Source organism: Hyperolius riggenbachi, chromosome 11, assembly GCF_040937935.1.
Source record: "Hyperolius riggenbachi isolate aHypRig1 chromosome 11, aHypRig1.pri, whole genome shotgun sequence".
Taxonomy (NCBI): domain Eukaryota; kingdom Metazoa; phylum Chordata; class Amphibia; order Anura; family Hyperoliidae; genus Hyperolius; species Hyperolius riggenbachi.
In genome coordinates, this window is record NC_090656.1 from 89,727,863 (window position 1) to 89,745,374 (window position 17,512).

Genomic DNA, 17,512 nt, shown 5'->3' on the forward strand with positions numbered 1-17,512 from the left:
CAGTGCGCAGTGGGAATATTAGAAGCCAAGTCTTGTCCAAATTAAGCTTCAGCTACCTGGCGGCCATCCAGGAGGAAATGGATGTGAGGCAGGCGGAGACTTTGTCCATGGTAAAGGAGGAGAGCTCTGGGGTGTGGAGGTATATCTGGGTGTCATCGGCATACTGGTGGTAATTGAAACCCATGGAGGAGAGGATTTTACAAATTGAGGCAGTATAGAGTGAGAACAGTAGTGGTCCTAGGACAGAACCTTGAGGAACACCAACAGAGGGGTGTAGGAGTGGATGAGGAGCCATTGAAAAATGTTGTGAAGGAGCGGTTGGAGAGGTAGGAGGAGAGCCAAGCTAAGGCCACATACACACATCAGACCATAGTCTTTTGAAAATGAAAGATCACAGACCAATCTTACCACCCTTCATGTAGTATGAGAGCCATACCTTCACAGTCTATTCTATTGAGCTGAACTCCCCATCAGACAGAAATCTTTGCAAGATGCTGCACACAAAGATGCTGTAGACATTCAAAAGATCAGTATCTGCAAAAGATCCGTTCCTGCAAATTGCATTCATAGTCTATGAGATCTGCAGATCATCATACACACCTTGTTTAACTGACATTCATCTGCAGATCAGACAATCCATCCTGGTGGATCTGATCTGCAGATGAATGTCAGTTGTTCAGTTGGTTGGCGTGTGTGTACGTACTTGTCAGGAAGACAACTTGTGTGGTTGGTCATGTTATGCGGTTGATTGTGCATTAAGTTGGACGTGTGTATGAGCCTTAAGGCTGGGTTACACTGAATCAGTTGCTGGCAGATAAAATGTAAATGCATTATAACACAGATGCAGACTGACCCATAGGGAAACATAGAAAATTCCTCCTAACCAGTTTGTTGCGTTATAGATGACAAAAACGGATTCAGTGTATAAGGCTCCATACAGACATTCATCTATGAAAGCCTAAATGATCGTGCACAATCTTTCTAGCCAAGCAACAGCTTGTCATAGTCATGCATGGTCATCTACGCTGAGATGAGGGAAATGAAATTGCAGGAGACTCTCTGCTGCAGGCTGGAACAAAGCAAACACATCTTATCCAGCTGACTTACTCAAGGGATGTTTTTACAAACCTCAGATTGCTGGTGAAAAGGTCAGTGCAGGGCCTAAAAAAGGAACCCAAGGTGTGAGAAGCTGCCATATTTATTTCCTTCTAAACAATACCAGTTGCCTGGCAGTCCTGCTGCTCTTTCTGGTAAGCAGGGTCTAAATCACACACAACTGAAACAAGCATGCGGCTAATCTTGTCAGATTTGTCATAGGCATCTGTTCTGCAGGCTTGTGGCTTAAAGTATTAGAGGCAGAGGATCAGCAAGACAGCCAGGCAATGTGCATTATTTAAATGGAAATGATCATCACAGCAGCCTCCATGTCCCTCTTACCTCGGGTTTCCTTTTAAAAGCTAAAAACGACATTATTTACACTGCCAAATGAAATTGCTGGTAGTATACTTGGCAGCGGTCAGGGGCTGCTGTACACATGATCGGCCACCTCAGCTGACTTTAATCTAGTGAGTGTATGGGCCTGTAGTCTCTCACATAGCACTTCCTTTAAATGTAAACTGTCCTTGATTAAGGATTTAAAAATACTTAATTGGTACTCTGAAAGTAGGCTTACATTAGCAGATGTGGTAAACTATTTTTCTCTACAAGTGGAACAAGGGATTGCACACAGTGCAGACATTGAGGTCAAACTGCCCTCCCAAGTTTTAAACCAGAGTGCTTGTCTAGCAACATTGGTAAGGGCCATAGATCTGGCAGTAAATCGAACAGGCTCTTCAGTAGAATCAAAAGAACAAAGTTCAGTGCTCTCACTCTGGACAAAGACTGAACAGCTGCCAAATAAGAGGTCACTCTAACAGCACTAATAAGTAAAATCAAGGTGTGGTGCTTATATGTCCTCTTGCTAGTGCTCCTTCAAGGTTCAATGTACCACCTCACTCTTTGCTAGTGAATGACTCACTAGATCCTTAGACCACATAATAATAATAATAATCTGAACATTTGTATAGCGCTTTTCTCCTGTCGGACTCAAAGCGCTCAAGAGCTGCAGCCACTGGGACACACTCAAGAGGCCACCCTGCAGTGTTAGGGAGTCTTGCCTTGAACTCCTTACTGAATAGGTACTGACCCTAGCCAGGATTCGAACCCTGGTCTCCGGTGCCAAAGGCGGTGCCCTTAACCAGTACACTATCCAGTCACATAAGATCCTTTAAACACGAATGGTCAAATAGCGCTCAAGTCTTATTTAGCCTGACAAGTCTAAATATAGGCTCAAAGGGACTCCAATCTCAGCAGCACAGATCTTGTGAAGAAAAGTCCAAACAGAACAGTTTAAAGCGGAACTGTAGATTGCTAATAAACACAGAGTTTCACTTACCTGGGGCTTCCCCAAGCCCCCAGTAGCGCCTGTCTTGTCCTGCGCCGCTCTTCAAACAGCCTCCGCTCACCCACCGCCAGCTAGTTTCGGTTTTGCCACCGGGCCACTGCGCGGCTCTGGCCATGCGTATCCTTTCTTCGCGTTCCCGGCTATTGCAGAGGGGAACACAAAGAAAGGATACGCTTGACCAGAGCCGCGCTGGGATCGACTTACAAGTCGAGGTACGGGACCGAGCGGCGCGGGACAGGACAGCTGCTGGGGGAAGCCCCAAGTACGTAAGTGAAACACTGTTTATTAGCAATCTACAGTTCCGCTTTAAAGTGATCCTTAAGTCAAGTATAAAAAAAACGAGATTTACTCACCTGGGGCTTCCCTCGGCCCCCTGCAGCCAATCGGTGCCCTCGCAGCCCCGCTCTGACGCTCCAGGACCCACCGGCGAACACTTACGGTTTGGCCGTTACCGGCCGACAGGCATGGGACCGCGAGTGATTCTTCGCGTTCCCAGCCTGTATATCGCCCCCTATGCTGCTATTGCGGCCAGGAGGCTTTTTGGTGTTACTTGAGATTCAAGATCAGCTCCTAGCACAATCCCTCCTCATTCTGTACATCCCAGACATGTAACGGAACTTGCCTGTATTGGGACACAATGCATTTGATCTGAGATCAGAACTGGCAGACATATTAGATGATACAAGATCACAGCAGAGTCCAACTCATCATACCTGAGAGCACAAGTGTACATACAGTGGTTTGCAAAAGTATTTTGCAGCCTTGAAGTTTTCCACATTTTGTCATATTACTGCCACAAACATGAATTAAATTTTATTGGAATTCCACGTGAAAGACCAATACAAAGTGGTGTACACGTGAGAAGTGGAACGAAAATCATACATGATTCCAAACATTTTTTAGAAATAACTAACTGCAAAGCGAGTTGTGCGTAATTATTCAGCCCCCTGAGTCAATACTTTGTAGAACCACCTTTTGCTGCAATTACAGCTGCCAGTCTTTTAGGGTATGTCTCTACCAGCTTTGCACATCTAGAGACTGACATCCTTGCCCATTCTTTGCACAACAGCTCCAGCTCAGTCAGATTAGATGGACAGCTTTTGTGAACAGCAGTTTTCAGATCTTAACACAGATTCTCGATTGGAATTAGATCTGGACTTTAACTGGGCCATTCTAACACATGGATAGGTTTTGTTTTAAAACATTCTATTGTTGCCCTGGCTTTATGTTTATGGTCGTTGTCTTGCTGGAAGGTGGTTCACTCTTGGAGTCTGCAAAAGACTTGACTGGGGCAGAGGTTCTCTGCCCCAGTCTCAAGTCTTTTGCAGACTCCAAGAGGTTTTCTTCTAATATTGCCCTGTATTTGGCTCCATCCATCTTCCCATCAACTCTGACCAGCTTCCCTGTCCCTGGTGAAGAGAAGCACCCCCAGAGCATGATGCTGCCATCACCATATTTGACAGTGGGGAATGGTGTGTTCAGAGTGATGTGCAGTGTTAGTTTTCCGCCACACATAGCGTTTTGCATTTTGGCCAAAAAGTTTCATTTTGGTCTCATCTGACCAGAGCACCTTCTTCCACATGTTTGCGGTGTCCCCCACATGGCTTGTGGCAAACTGCAAACAGGACTTCTTATGCTTTTCTGTTAACAATGGCTTCTTCTTGCCACTCTTCCATAAAGGCCAACTTTGTGCAGTGCACGACTAATAGTTGTCCTATGGACAGATTCCCCCACCTGAGCTGTAGATCTCTGCAGCTCGTCCAGAGTCATCATGGGAATCTTGACTGCATTTCTGTTCAGCGCTCTCCTTGTTCAGCCTGTGAGTTTCGGTGGACGGCCTTGTCTTGGTAGGATTACGGTTGTGCCATACTCCTCCCATTTCTGAATGATCGCTTGAACAGTGCTCCGTAGGATGGTTAAGGCTTTGGAAATCTTTTTGTAGCTTAAGCCTGCTTTAAATTTCTCAATAACTTTATCCCTGACCTGTCTGGTGTGTTCTTTGGACTTCATGGCGTTGTTGCTCCCAATACTCTCTTAGACAACCTCTGAAGCCGTCACAGATCAGCTGTATTTGTACTGACATTAGACTACACACAGGTGCACTCTATTTAGTCATTAGCACTCATCAGGCAATGTCTATGGGCAACTGCCTGCACTCAGACCAAAAGGGGCTGAATAATTATGCACACCCCTCTTTGCAGTTATTTGTAAAAAATGTTTGGAATCATGTATGATTTTCGTTCCACTTCTCACGTGTACACCACTTTGTATTGGTCTTTCACGTGGAATTCCAAAAAATTGATTCAGGTTTGTGGCAGTAATAGGACAAAATGTGGAAAATTTCAAGGAGGCCGAATACTTTTGCAAACCACTGTACATTGTCTGGCCAAACCTGGGAAGTGGAGGTATCTGCAGATCCTGAAGCAAGTATGCTAGCAGCGGGCAGATATTCACTTCTCTGGGCATCCTCATAGGGATATCTCTTACAGAATATCTCTAATTCACAAATATCTGGACACCTCTGAAATCCTTAAGTTACTACAAATGCCAATTTTGAATTTCCACCCAAAAGGGATGATGAAGCCAAGAATCATGAGACAAACCAGCGTGTGTACAGTGGGCACTCGACATTTGCTAAAGATCCCGCATGCCTGAGCACTGGCGGAACGCAGTGTTCTCCCCACTCCCCCTCCTGTGGGTAACCTCATACTCTTAGGAGATCCGTCACAACATACATTAAACTTTACAAGCTGGGATTTTGACACACTGCCTTTGAGCATAAGATTACCCCAGGGATGTCAAACCGGTCCTTTGAGGGCCGAGGTCCTCATACATTTTTGACACAGCTCAAATAAATTGATGGGTCTGAATCAGGAAAGGTGTGGTCCATCAGGTAGAAGACATTCATTTCTTTCTCAGTCCATCCTAAACACTGGCACCGGTCTGGCCCTCCAGGCCTGGAGTTTGACACCTATATGTTACCCGTAGAGTAGATTTCCCAACCATCTCAGCATGCAAAATCCTTGGATCGACAGCAACTTTTTAACCCAAACAGGATAAGGGCCCGTTCACACTGCACGCGTTTCCAGCCACGTTTTGGAAACGCATGCAGGTGGCCGACACCCACGACATCAGACATTGCATAGAGTGCAATGTCTGATGTTCACACAGCATGCGTTCCGGACCTGTGTGGTCCGGGAACGCATGCTGCACGCAGATTTTACAAAAACGCACGGCTGTCCGATTCACTTTTCAGTGATGGGATCAGCCACGCAACGCATACGAACGCGGATGGCGTGCGTTCGTACGCGTCGCGTTCTGCATGCGGGGCCGTCCGCGCATTGCAGTCTGAACGGGCCCTAAGGTGGCCACACGAGACAAAAATTATCTGATTTTATGGCAATTTGATAAAAAAAAAAAACAAAAACGATTGGAGTTCCCTAAAAAAATTTTTATTCGAGCATGAAATCCAATTAGATTTTTTTTTTGCTAAAAGTCGATTGGAAGTGGTAGATTTTTTTTTGATCCATTTTTATGAAAATTGTATGGGGCTGGGTAGATTGTTAATTTCTTAATATATATACACCTAAGCAATTCTCTCAGAAGTTTTTTTTTCATAATTGGAGAAAAGGTGAACACATGTGTGTGGTACATTGGTCAGATTTTTCAAATGTTACAATCAGAAAAATGTATTGCAATCCTTGAAGTGAAAAGAAAAAAAAAAAAAAAATGTATTGTGTGTGGGCCACCCTAAATGAGATTATGTACACAATGCTAATAAGTCACTGCTATATAAAATCTTACAGCTTAAATATGCCCCAACTTGAGCCCGAGCAATTTTAAAAAAGGGAGAACTATACATGTAATGCTGGGCATACATGGCTCGATAGATAATTTCCGACATGTCAGATCTACCGCCCGATCGTTTCGCCGCTCGATTCCGGATAGCAGTGAATGGAAAGATAAGAAAAACGAGCGGAAGATAAGAAAATTGACTGCAGAATTGAGCGGCGAAACGATCGAGCGCGGGAATCGAGCCGTGTATGCCCAGCATTAGGGGGCATCAGGAGAGTTGTGGCTCAAGCAACATCACTTGTGTGTCTTGTAAAATCCTGTATGTTTTGGTAATCACCATACAACTGTCACTATCTTACATTGTCCACCACTTCTATATTATGCACCAATGTCTGAATATTATGTACCGTTTTTTGTTTCTTCAATTTTACAGCACCACAGAAGATAATGGTGCTATATAAATCTTGAAAGAGAGCCCGAGGTGTGCTCAAAAAAAGGAAAAGGCTACCAGTTATTGTTAATTCATTCGGGGGCTATTGCTCTGTGGGTGGTGGGGGACACAGAGGCAATGTCATGAGGCAGAGAACATGCCTCTGTGTCTCATCTGCCCCCCCATCCAGCCATCTCGGTTTCTCTTTAATACTAATAATATTCTTCTGCTTTTTCATTAAAGTACAAAGTGTAATTCAAATGTTAGCATAGGTAATAAAAATAAGGTATTGCTATATCAATGGTGACAGCTGAAATGCCAAAATTGTAAGAAATCTGAAAGTGTACCCGAGGCAATATGTGACATGATGAGATAAATGTATGTACAGTACAAAACATTAATAACCAGGCTGTTTCGCTGGTTTTATTTTGCTGCCTGAAAGTTAATTTCTAGGCGTGGAAGGGACATGCCTTGCTGGGAATATAGTAAGCCTCACTGATAAGCAGATTACAGCCATGAAAGTTTTCTTCTGAGATCAGAGAGCGATAAAAAAAAAAAAAGTCAATAGTTCATGTATTGTAACTCTGGGACACTTAATAGATTGCCACTGAACAGCGGCAACAAAACATTCATTCTGCTTTTTAAAAATGTTTACATATAAAATAAAACCATGGGAATATTTTAAAAAATTGTAGGGGTAGGAGAATAAATACGTTTGTTTATCTCATCAGTTTAGTTTTTCATCTCGGATCCACTTTACCTTGGCTGCTCACTTATTTCAGTATCAGGTATCAGAATTACGTTTGTTTGGATTTATGGATTGGACGACCATATTAAAACTGAGATAGTGACATAAACGAGCAAACTGCTACAAACTGATAGCGTCATCAGCATAAGCCGTGACTAGGGGAGCCGCGAGAGAGAAGAGAGGTCTGATCGCCGCAGCTGGATCCGTTGATTAGGTGATCCGAGCCACCTGGTGCTACTTCTATATATACATGGAAAGTGAAGCAGATGGGGGGGGGGGGGGGGGAGAGGATATCACAGGTGAATGGAAGGGGACACATGGGAGGACAAGGGAGCAGAAGAAAACACATTGGAAGCAAAGTAGGACCCACAGGGACAGAAGTGGACACACAAGGGGAGCAAAGGAGGACACAAGAAGACACAGGAGGTACGGGGAGGGGGGGTGGAACAACAATTGGAGGAAAACACCGACAAGACACTCCTGGACCATGGACACAACAGATTTTCTTTTCCTCTGGTTTTTTCCCTCTAAACCTAAGTGCATCTTATACTGTATTTTTGGGACTATAAGACTCACTTTTTCTCCCACAAAAATGGGGAAAAAAAGTCACTGTGTCTTATAGTCCAAACGCAGGGAGTTCATGACTTGTGAATGCCTGCCAATACGAACCTCCAAACCACTGCAATGTTGGGGACTCCCTAGACTGTGCCCATGCAGAGGACACATGGGGACACAAAGGGGCATAGAGAAGGACACAAGGGGTACAGAGGCAGACACATGGGGATACAGGAAGACACAAGAGGGGCAGAGGAGGACACAGGAAGACACAAGAGGTACAAGATGCCCCTTCACCATGGATGCACCAGGCTTAGTATATATTCTTTTTCCCGTGGTTTTTGTCCTTTACACCTAGGTGCGTCTTATAGTCCAAAACATACGGTCGTTCGGAGCATCTTATATGCTGAAAAATACGGTAATTACTTGGATGCATTAAAGTACACCTGAAATGAGGGGCATATGGAGAGTGCCATATGCATTTGCTTTTTAAAGGACAACTGTAGTGAGAGATATTTGGAGGCTGCCATATTTATTTTCTCTTAAACAATACCCGTTGCCTGGCAGCCCTGCTGATCTATATGTCTGCAGTAGTTGCTGAATCACACCAGACACAAGCATGCAGCTGATCTTGTCAGATCTGACAATGTCATAAACACCTGATCTGCTGTATGCTTGTGCAGGGTTTATGGCTGAAAGTATTAGAGTCAGAGAATTAGTAGTATAGCCAGGTAACTGGTATTGGTTAAAGGATATAAATATGGCAGCCTCCATATACCTCTCACTACAGTTGTCATTTAACAATACTAGCTGCCTGGCTGTACTGTTGATCTCTGGCTGCAGTAGTGTCTGAATCACACACCTGAAACAAACATCTGGCTAATGTAGTCAAACAACTGATCTGCATGCTTGTTCAGGGCCTATAGCTAAAGCCTCTTTTAGACAGGAGGCTGAACTGTGCACTTGTTGGGCAGTTCAGCATCCCGTCTGCCGCCCATGACTGCCAAATGGGTGCAATTAAAATGCAGCTGAAAGGTAGCGATTATAACACCACGTGTCAGCAATTGCCGTTACCCGATGGCAGAGAACCGTGACATGTCACGTCTGTTCAGCGCCGATACCGAGCGCTAACAAGTGCCCAGCTGGTGCAGGAAAGCATCTGACAGGCAGCCAATACAGAGTCCTTCATCTGCCCACCCAAAAGTATTTGAGGCAGAAGATCAGCAGGACGTCTAGACAATTTGTGGCAGGTTCCTGTAGTATTGTCCTATGTCCCCAGCAGCTGTGATGCATTCCGGGAGACGCAATTGCCATTGATGTGGTCACATCTGTAATCACATCAATGGGAACTACATCACCCGGCATGCATGTTGTGGCTGGACAAATAACCAGCGGGAAACTATGGTTCTGCAGCCCCCCAGATAAGAAAATGTCTGCTTTATCTACCACAGCACACAGTTTACGAACTTCCCTTAAAGAGAATCTGTATTGTTAAAATCGCACAAAAGTAAACATACCAGTGCGTTAGGGGACATCTCCTATTCCCCTCTGTCACAATTTCGCCGCTCCCCGCCGCATTAAAAGTGGTTAAAAACAGTTTTTAAAAGTCTGTTTATAAACAAACAAAATGGCCACCAAAACAGGAAGTAGGTTGATGTACAGTATGTCCACACATAGAAAATACATCCATACACAAGCAGGCTGTATACAGCCTTCCTTTTGAATCTCAAGAGATCATTTGTGTGTTTCTTTCCCCCCTGAGGGGGGAGTGCATAGCAGAACCACAACACTGAAGAACTTGGCAGCCTTCCAGACACAGGCTGACAAGTCTGACAAGGGAAAGATACATTGATTTATTACAGAGACTGTGATAGTACAAAGTGCTGCAGTAAGCCAGAACACATTAGAATAGCTTTTGGAACTTGTAGGATGATAAAAAACAGGATGCAATTTTTGTTACGGAGTCTCTTTAAAGTGTACCAGAGCTCAAAACTAAAAAGATTTTATTCATACCTGGGGCTTCCTCTAGCCCCATCTGCTTGGATCGCTCCCACGCAGCGTCCTCCAATGTCTGCAGCGCTGGTACCGGGTCCCCGCACTTCCGTCAGTCTGATGTAAGGGAAGTGCGCCCTCTACGTATCTCTGCAGCAGCTGCTGGAGAGATACGCAAAGAGTGCACTTCTCCTGCGTAGCTGGCCGCGATGACAGGAGTGCGGGGACCCGGTTCCTGAAGCTGCAGACAGTGGAGGACAGCGGCGTGGGAGCGATCCAGGCGGAGGAAGCCACAGGTATGTATAAAATCTTTTTAGTTTTTCAGCTCTGAGTCCCTTTAACCTCTTTGGCTGTATTCCCGAGCTAGGGTCGGGGCGGAAACCTGCAGCTAAGCGCAGTAATCCTGACCTCTGCTCGGGGTAGCCACCGGAAGCTGTATGCAGAGCAATGCGCGCAGTGGGAGCTTTTCTATATACCTCCCGCGGATCCCGACGTCGGCCGGCATTCTATTTCCTCTCCCCTGGGGCTCTGCTTCCTGCTGGTGAGATCGCCGGCTGTCCGGTAATTTCACTTTAGAGTTGCAGCGCCACCGGAGGATGGAGGCATAACTGCAGCGCTGGAGCCAGGGATGTGAGTGACTGAAAAACGACTGCAGATCTCCCTGGCAGCACGATTTTTTCCAGGCTTTAGAGTCTGAAAGGGTGAAAAAAAAAAAAAAAAAATATTTGCACCGCTTTTAGACCCTAAAATCCGGAAAGAATCATAGCGCCAAGGAGGTTGACCTCCTTAGCGTTCTGGAAGAGCTGAGCTCGTCCAGAGACGCCGGAGGGTGCCGCTCAGGCCCTGGTGGGCCGATTTTAATATTTCTTTTTTTTTTTCAAACACGCAGCAAGCACTTTGCTTGCTGCGTGTTGTAGACGATCGCCGCCGCTCGCCACCGTGTAACGAGCGCCCCCCCCAGACCCCGTGCGCTGCCCGGCCAATCAGTGCCAGGCAGCGCTGAGGGGTGGATCGGGACTCCCTATGACATCACGGCGTTGCTGACATCATTCCGGTCGTCGCTATGGCGACGGGGGAAGACCTGACTGTAATCCCTACATATTTCATCAAGACCCCCAGCATCAGAGGAAAGAGATGGATACCAACACTGTACGTATGTGTATTAGAACCTGCCTGCAGTTAAACACAGGACCGGAATCCATAATGCATTGGTGCCACATTAACAGCCTAATGAAAAAAAACTCAGAGGAATATGTACCTATTTTAGGCTACACACAGTGGTGCCTTGCCGCACTGCAATGTGCTACCTATGAGTTGTTCACAGTGTGGCTAGAGCATTGCAGTGTAATGGACTTGCTGCATTTAAAGCAAAAAGTGCACAGTAACAATGAAGCAAACTTATTGTTATAATAAATGACAGTATAATCTCTTTGTAGTAAAATCCAAGGGACCAGTAAAAGTAGTTTACTATTTCAGAATTGGTATTACATTGTATATTTATACAGACATATTTGCTGGAACCTGAGGACTGAGTATATATCAGAGTTTACTATAGTGAGATTCTACTGTATTATGAGTTTTAATAGAAGAATATACACAGTACATTGAACACATTTGTAAAAATGATACAGTATATATTAGCTGGATTATGAGTTTTCTGCAAAATCTAGTAGATAAAATAATAAAACCTTTGTCTATTCAGAAAGTATTGTTCTAATACAGGGTTTCTCAAACTGGGGTCCGCGGACCCCTGGGGCAGCAGACAAAATGGCGGATCTCCCCCCAGGAGAGAAAGGTGTCAGGCAGGTGTGCAGCAACTTACTTAGCCCCGAGAGGAGAGCCTGGCGACAGGAGGAGAGCCCAGCGAGAGGAGTCTGCACAGGAACGGGGATATGTAAGATTATACTGGGTCACTACCTGGCTATCTATACTAGAGCACCTATGGCTCGCTAACTACACTGGGGCACCACCTGCACCTGGCTAATCTATTCTGGAGCACCACTTACACCTGGCTAATCTATTCTGGGGCACCACTTGCACCTGGCTAATCTATTCTGGGGCACCACTTGCACCTGGCTAATCTATTCTGGGGCACCACTTGCACCTGGCTAATCTATTCTGGGGCACCACTTGCACCTGGCTAATCTATTCTGGGGCACCACTTGCACCTGGCTAATCTATTCTGGGGCACCACTTGCACCTGGCTAATCTATTCTGGGGCACCACTTGCACCTGGCTAATCTATTCTGGGGCACCACTTGCACCTGGCTAATCTATTCTGGGGCACCACTTGCACCTGGCTAATCTATTCTGGGGCACCTATAGCTTGCTACCTACATTGGGGAACCACCTGTACCTGGCTACCTATACTGGGGGCACCTGTACCTTGCTAACCTATTTTGTGGGCACCTATGGCTGGATACCTATACTGGGGGCACCTATACCTAGCTAGGACAGGAGGTGAAGAGGTGACACAGGGGGACAACAGAGGCCCAGGGGGAACAGAGGGGGAGAAAATAGGCACAGGGAAAACAGGTGGTCAAAAGAGGCATAGGGAGAACAGAGATGATACGGGAAGATGAGGTGACAAATGAGGCACAAACTGAGGTGACACAGAGGGGGGCATAGGGAGAACAGAGGGGGGACAAAAGAGAATGAATTCGGGTTAAAAATAGACACGGCCCTTATCTCATTTGTTAACCAGGGACTACCTGTATTTCGCTCCACCCACATCATGTAATTGCCATGGGTACATTTGCCTAGGAATGACTCACAAAGGGGTACATGTGCTAAAATGGTTGAGAACCACTGTTCTAATGGATCCAATGTTACTCTATGGATCCGTTCACATTGGTACGTTCAAACTGATCCAATCTGCATGCTCCACTGAACAGACCGCAAGTTTGGGTCTGGAGTGATTTTTATAGTCAACTGAGCGCAGTAGAACTAAAACGGAGACAGTGCATGGGAGCCAAAGAGAAAACACATGTAAACAACACACAGACTATAAAAAAAGACATGGGCTTCAATTCATCAAAGGGTGTTCGATAACAAAATCCCAGTCCTTAAAATACCGCATTCGGTATTTTACACTTCACTGTGCTAATTCATCAATATTTTCACACATGTGGTAGAGGTTCGTTAAGTTACAGAAGTACTACGGCTTCAGTTCATCAAAGGCTGTCAGATAACAGCAGAGTGGTGCAGAGCAGCTTGGAATGTCTCTGTGTTGTTACAAGCTGATAACAATAGAAGGCATCCAGACATCCCTTTACATGTAAACGTGTTATATTTACTGTTACTTATACTGCCTCTGCTGCTCTGAATCTGTCCATCAGTGTTTAACATTTTACTTATTTGCCACAACGTAGATAAACTTCCTGGAGACATTACAAATGCCATGCTTGGTGATTTCACCACTTGCATCTTTGCATATTCAAACAGGGACTCAAAGGGTTAAACCACAGAAGGACATCTGGGGATATCTTTTGTCCCATTCTCTCTGCTCACTGCCTGGGGGGTCTGGAAGCTTGTGTGGAGAAGCCTGTGTGACCTATCAGCGGCACTTGCAGGAGAACAGGGGCTGTTTCTATTGGCTGCCTGCTCCTGTTAATCATGAAAACATTCACACAGAAGGCTTTGGAAGCCTGTAACGACAGGGGAGAGCTGGAGATAAACACCGAATGTGCTAGCGAATGTGGTAACCTTGATGAATTAACATTTACTGACATTTGCTGAAATGTGTTGAGCACAAGTCGGTAATTTATCTCATTGCTCTGTCATTTCAGCTTCTCATTCGGTAACAGCTTTGATGAATTAACATTTTCTTAAGTGCTCCGTTAACTCAGCTGTTTTCAGCATTACCGAATGCGGTAATGCTTGATGAATTGAAGCCATAGCCACTTCCTGTGAACTCTGATACAGCACACGTTTGGATTGTGCACGTGCCCCACACAGATAGAGGATTGATTATTTTATGCTATATTGCAAGATTTTTGCCATTTTGAGAGAGGACCTGATTGTGCAAGTCCAGGCTCACCAGCCCTTCATGATAAGGGGGAGCCTGATCACAGTCTACAGAAGTGCAGGAGGCTGTGTGAGGCCACAACCACACAATGGGCTTGATTCACTAAACCGTGATAACTCATATCATAGCTGTGCTTGCGTTTTTGCAAATTTTTGCGATTGCGTGCAAAAAAAACACTAGCGCGGCTGTGATATGAGTTGTCACGGTTTAGTGAATTGAGCACCATATGTAGAGGGCTTTGATTTACTACCACGCAAGCAGTAAACAAATAAAAGGTAGGTTTAAAATTGCATTGCAAGAGCAGATATACCCATCTATCTCAAAGGGCTGTTTTTAGGACCTTCCGCTTTAACGGATTCTTGGTATCCGTTGGAAAGGAAAAGGATCCATTTTTCGCTCAGTGCAAGTGCATGTGAGGCCGCAGCGAGAAATTGAAGGTTTGAGTCCACGGTATACTACATAGCTAGTCCCGAATGAAGCTATGATTGTAAAATAGACCAGGAAAAAAACAAAAAAAAACCTCCATAGGTCACATATAGGTCTAGGTGCCCAAATCGCCAATAGGAAAAGAGAGTGAAAGGCAAATAATTCTAGGTTAAGAAAGAATTATGCAATATACCCTTGTTTCCCCCCGGAAATAAGAGGGGGATGGGATATTTCAATGAACACACAAGTTCCTGTGATGTGTGTTCTGCTGCCTCCCCCACTGTGCCGCCTCTTCCTCTGCTGGATCCACCTCGTGTGTCCCCCTTGTGACTTTAGTGTTCTAATGTCGTCCTCTATATCCTGTCCTCCTGTGTCCCCCAAAGTCCTCTGCTGTGTTTTTGTTTATCCCCCATGTCCTCTGATGTCTCCCTGCAGCCTCCTAATACCCCCTGCTCCATGCCATGCTGTCCCGTGTCCTCCGATATCCCCCCAGCTCCATTCCGCTGTGTCTCTGAGCTTCAGCCAATAAGGAAGAAGTACAGCAACTTGTGTTTCTACTGGAGCCGATGCTCTCACAGGCGGGACCAAGGCTATTGGGCCAATCACCCAGCAAGTGCAGTAGTCAGATAATGAACTGTATGTGTAGTACAGCTAAGAAATAGAACATTACTAGAAGCAAAAAAAAAAAAAAAAAGTCTCATAGTGTTTTCTAGTGCAGGAAGAATTAGGAAACTCCAGTTATCTATGCAAAAGAGCTTCTCTGAGCTCCACCTAACTTGGGTCGAAGACTGTCCTGTTTTCTGAAGCACTTAACCACTTGAGGACCGTGTGCTTTACCCCCCTTAAGGACCAGGCACTTTTTTTCCCATTCAGACCACTGCAGCTTTCACGGTTTATTGCTCGCTCATACAACCTACCACCTAAATGAATTGTGGCTCCTTTTCTTGTCACTAATAAAGCTTTCTTTTGGTGCTATTTGATTGCTGCTGCGATTTTTACTTTTTATTATATTCATCAAAAAAGACATGAATTATGTCAAAAAAATGATTTTTTTTAACTTTCTGTGCTGGCATTTTTCAAATAAAGTAAAATTTCTGTATACATGCAGCACGAAAAGTGTGGACAAACATGTTTTTGATTCAAAAAAAAGAACCCATTCAGCCTATATTTATTGGTTTGGGTAAAAGTTATAGCGTTTACAAACTATGGTGCAAAAAGTGAATTTTCCCATTTTCCAGCATCTCTGCCTTTTCTGACCACCTGACATGTTTCATGAGGGGCTAGAATTCCAGGATAGTATAAATACCCCCCAAATGACCCCATTTTGGAAATAAGACATCCGAAAGTATTCACTGAGAGGCATATTTTTTGTCACAAGTAAGCGGAAAATGACACTTTGTGACAAAAAAAAAAAAAAAAAGGTTTCCATTTTTTCTAACTTGCGACAAAAAAAATGAAATCTGCCACGGACTCACCATGCCCCTCTCTGAATACCTTGAAGTGTCTACTTTCCAAAATGGGGTCATTTGTGGGGTGTGTTTACAGTCCTGACATTTTGGGGGGTGCTAAATTGTAAGCACCCCTGTAAAGCCTAAAGGTGCTCATTAGCGCAGTTAGGCTGCAAAAAAGTGCCACACATGTGGTATTGCCGTACTCAGGAAAAGTAGTATAATGTGTTTTGGGGTGTATTTTTACACATACCCATGCTGGGTGGGAGAAATATCTCTGTAAATGACAATTGTTTGATTTTTTTTTTTTACACACAATTGTCCATTTACAGAGATATTTCTCCCACTCAGGATTGGAATGCCCGTCCGCTGTCTGTAACTTGCTTCTGGCCCCGCTGTGCGCGGATTGGCCAGAAGCAGTGAATATGTATAAGTTAATGAGCGGGGGGGCGGATCCACTCGAGCGAGCGGCGAGCACATACAGCATTACTAATCACTGGCTAGCGATGGAATCACGGCAGTGGTAGGCGGAGCTGTATGCTCTGTACAGCTCTGCCTACCGCTGCCATCATTCCATCGCTAGCCAGTGACTAGTAATGCTGTATGTGCCCGGCCGCTCTCTCAAATTTATTTGCTGAAAATTGTACCATTAGTGGGTACTTTTATAGTACATACACACATACAATTTTGACTGGCGACTTCCAGTTCGAGAGAGGTCCAATAAATTTTAAAGTAAACCTGAGATGGGTGTTTTGGGGTTATTTATACTTACCTGGGGCTTCCTCCAGCCCCATTAGATGCATGGGATCCCTAACATCTTCTATGTTAAGTAACACCCCCCCCCCCAGTAATCTAAGCAGACGCGCTCTTCCGCGCATGCGCAGCTCAGCCGAGCTCTTCTGGGCATGCACAGCTAAGCCCTGCACGCACCCCACGTTGCGCTCCCGCAGCCAGGGGCATTCTGCAGCTGCACAGTAGTACTAAGCAGGTAAAGAACGCAGACGGGAGCGCGGAGGGGGCATGCATGCGGCCGGGCATGCGAATGGACGGATTACTGTGTAGATTTCCTAGAGAACGGAGCGGCTTGAGAGGCGGGACCTCATGCACCTAATGGGGCTGGAGGATTCACCAGGTAAGTATAAATAACACAACGCCCATCTCAGGTACACTTTTTTAAATACAAGGAACAGATTGCAGGTAAGCTCTCATACTACATGAAGTGTAGTTCTAAACACAAAAAAATACTGTATATATCCTGTATAAAAGGCTGAGGCTAGGGAGATAATACTCATTAGGACACACGTAGTAGTAGTAGACCTAACACACTACAGACACCACCCTCCTCCTGACAACAGCACAAGTGTTTACTACGCTTACACACGGTGGCCAGCTATGCAGTCACGTCCTCTTATCCCATTACTTCCACATACCTCTACCCCAGTCTGCCATCTTCCTTTACTTCCGCTTACTGAGCTGGCAGGATCTACACCGTCACCAACCCGTCCCCTTCATGTCAGCCTGAACCTATGGAGCGCAGGCACACGCTGGACAATGGGCGGAGCCATGTGCCCAAAACATGAAGGCACACTTTACGTGCCAGTGTTGCGCTTATTCTTGCTGCGTTGCCAGCTTGCGCGCTTACGTCATA

The 17,512-nt window shown here is 45.2% G+C and overlaps 1 protein-coding gene across 1 annotated transcript in view; it reads right to left on the bottom strand.

Moving 5' to 3' along the window:
• LOC137538912 (BET1-like protein) overlaps positions 1-17,498 on the bottom strand; it is a 30,357-nt gene extending 12,859 nt beyond the window's left edge. Inside the window, exon 1 of the mRNA XM_068261343.1 lies at positions 17,295-17,498. Within this exon, the coding sequence (XP_068117444.1) occupies positions 17,295-17,313 (19 nt within the window). The 5' untranslated portion in view covers positions 17,314-17,498. The remainder of the gene's footprint in view (positions 1-17,294) is intronic.
• Between the last annotated feature and the right edge of the window lie 14 nt (positions 17,499-17,512).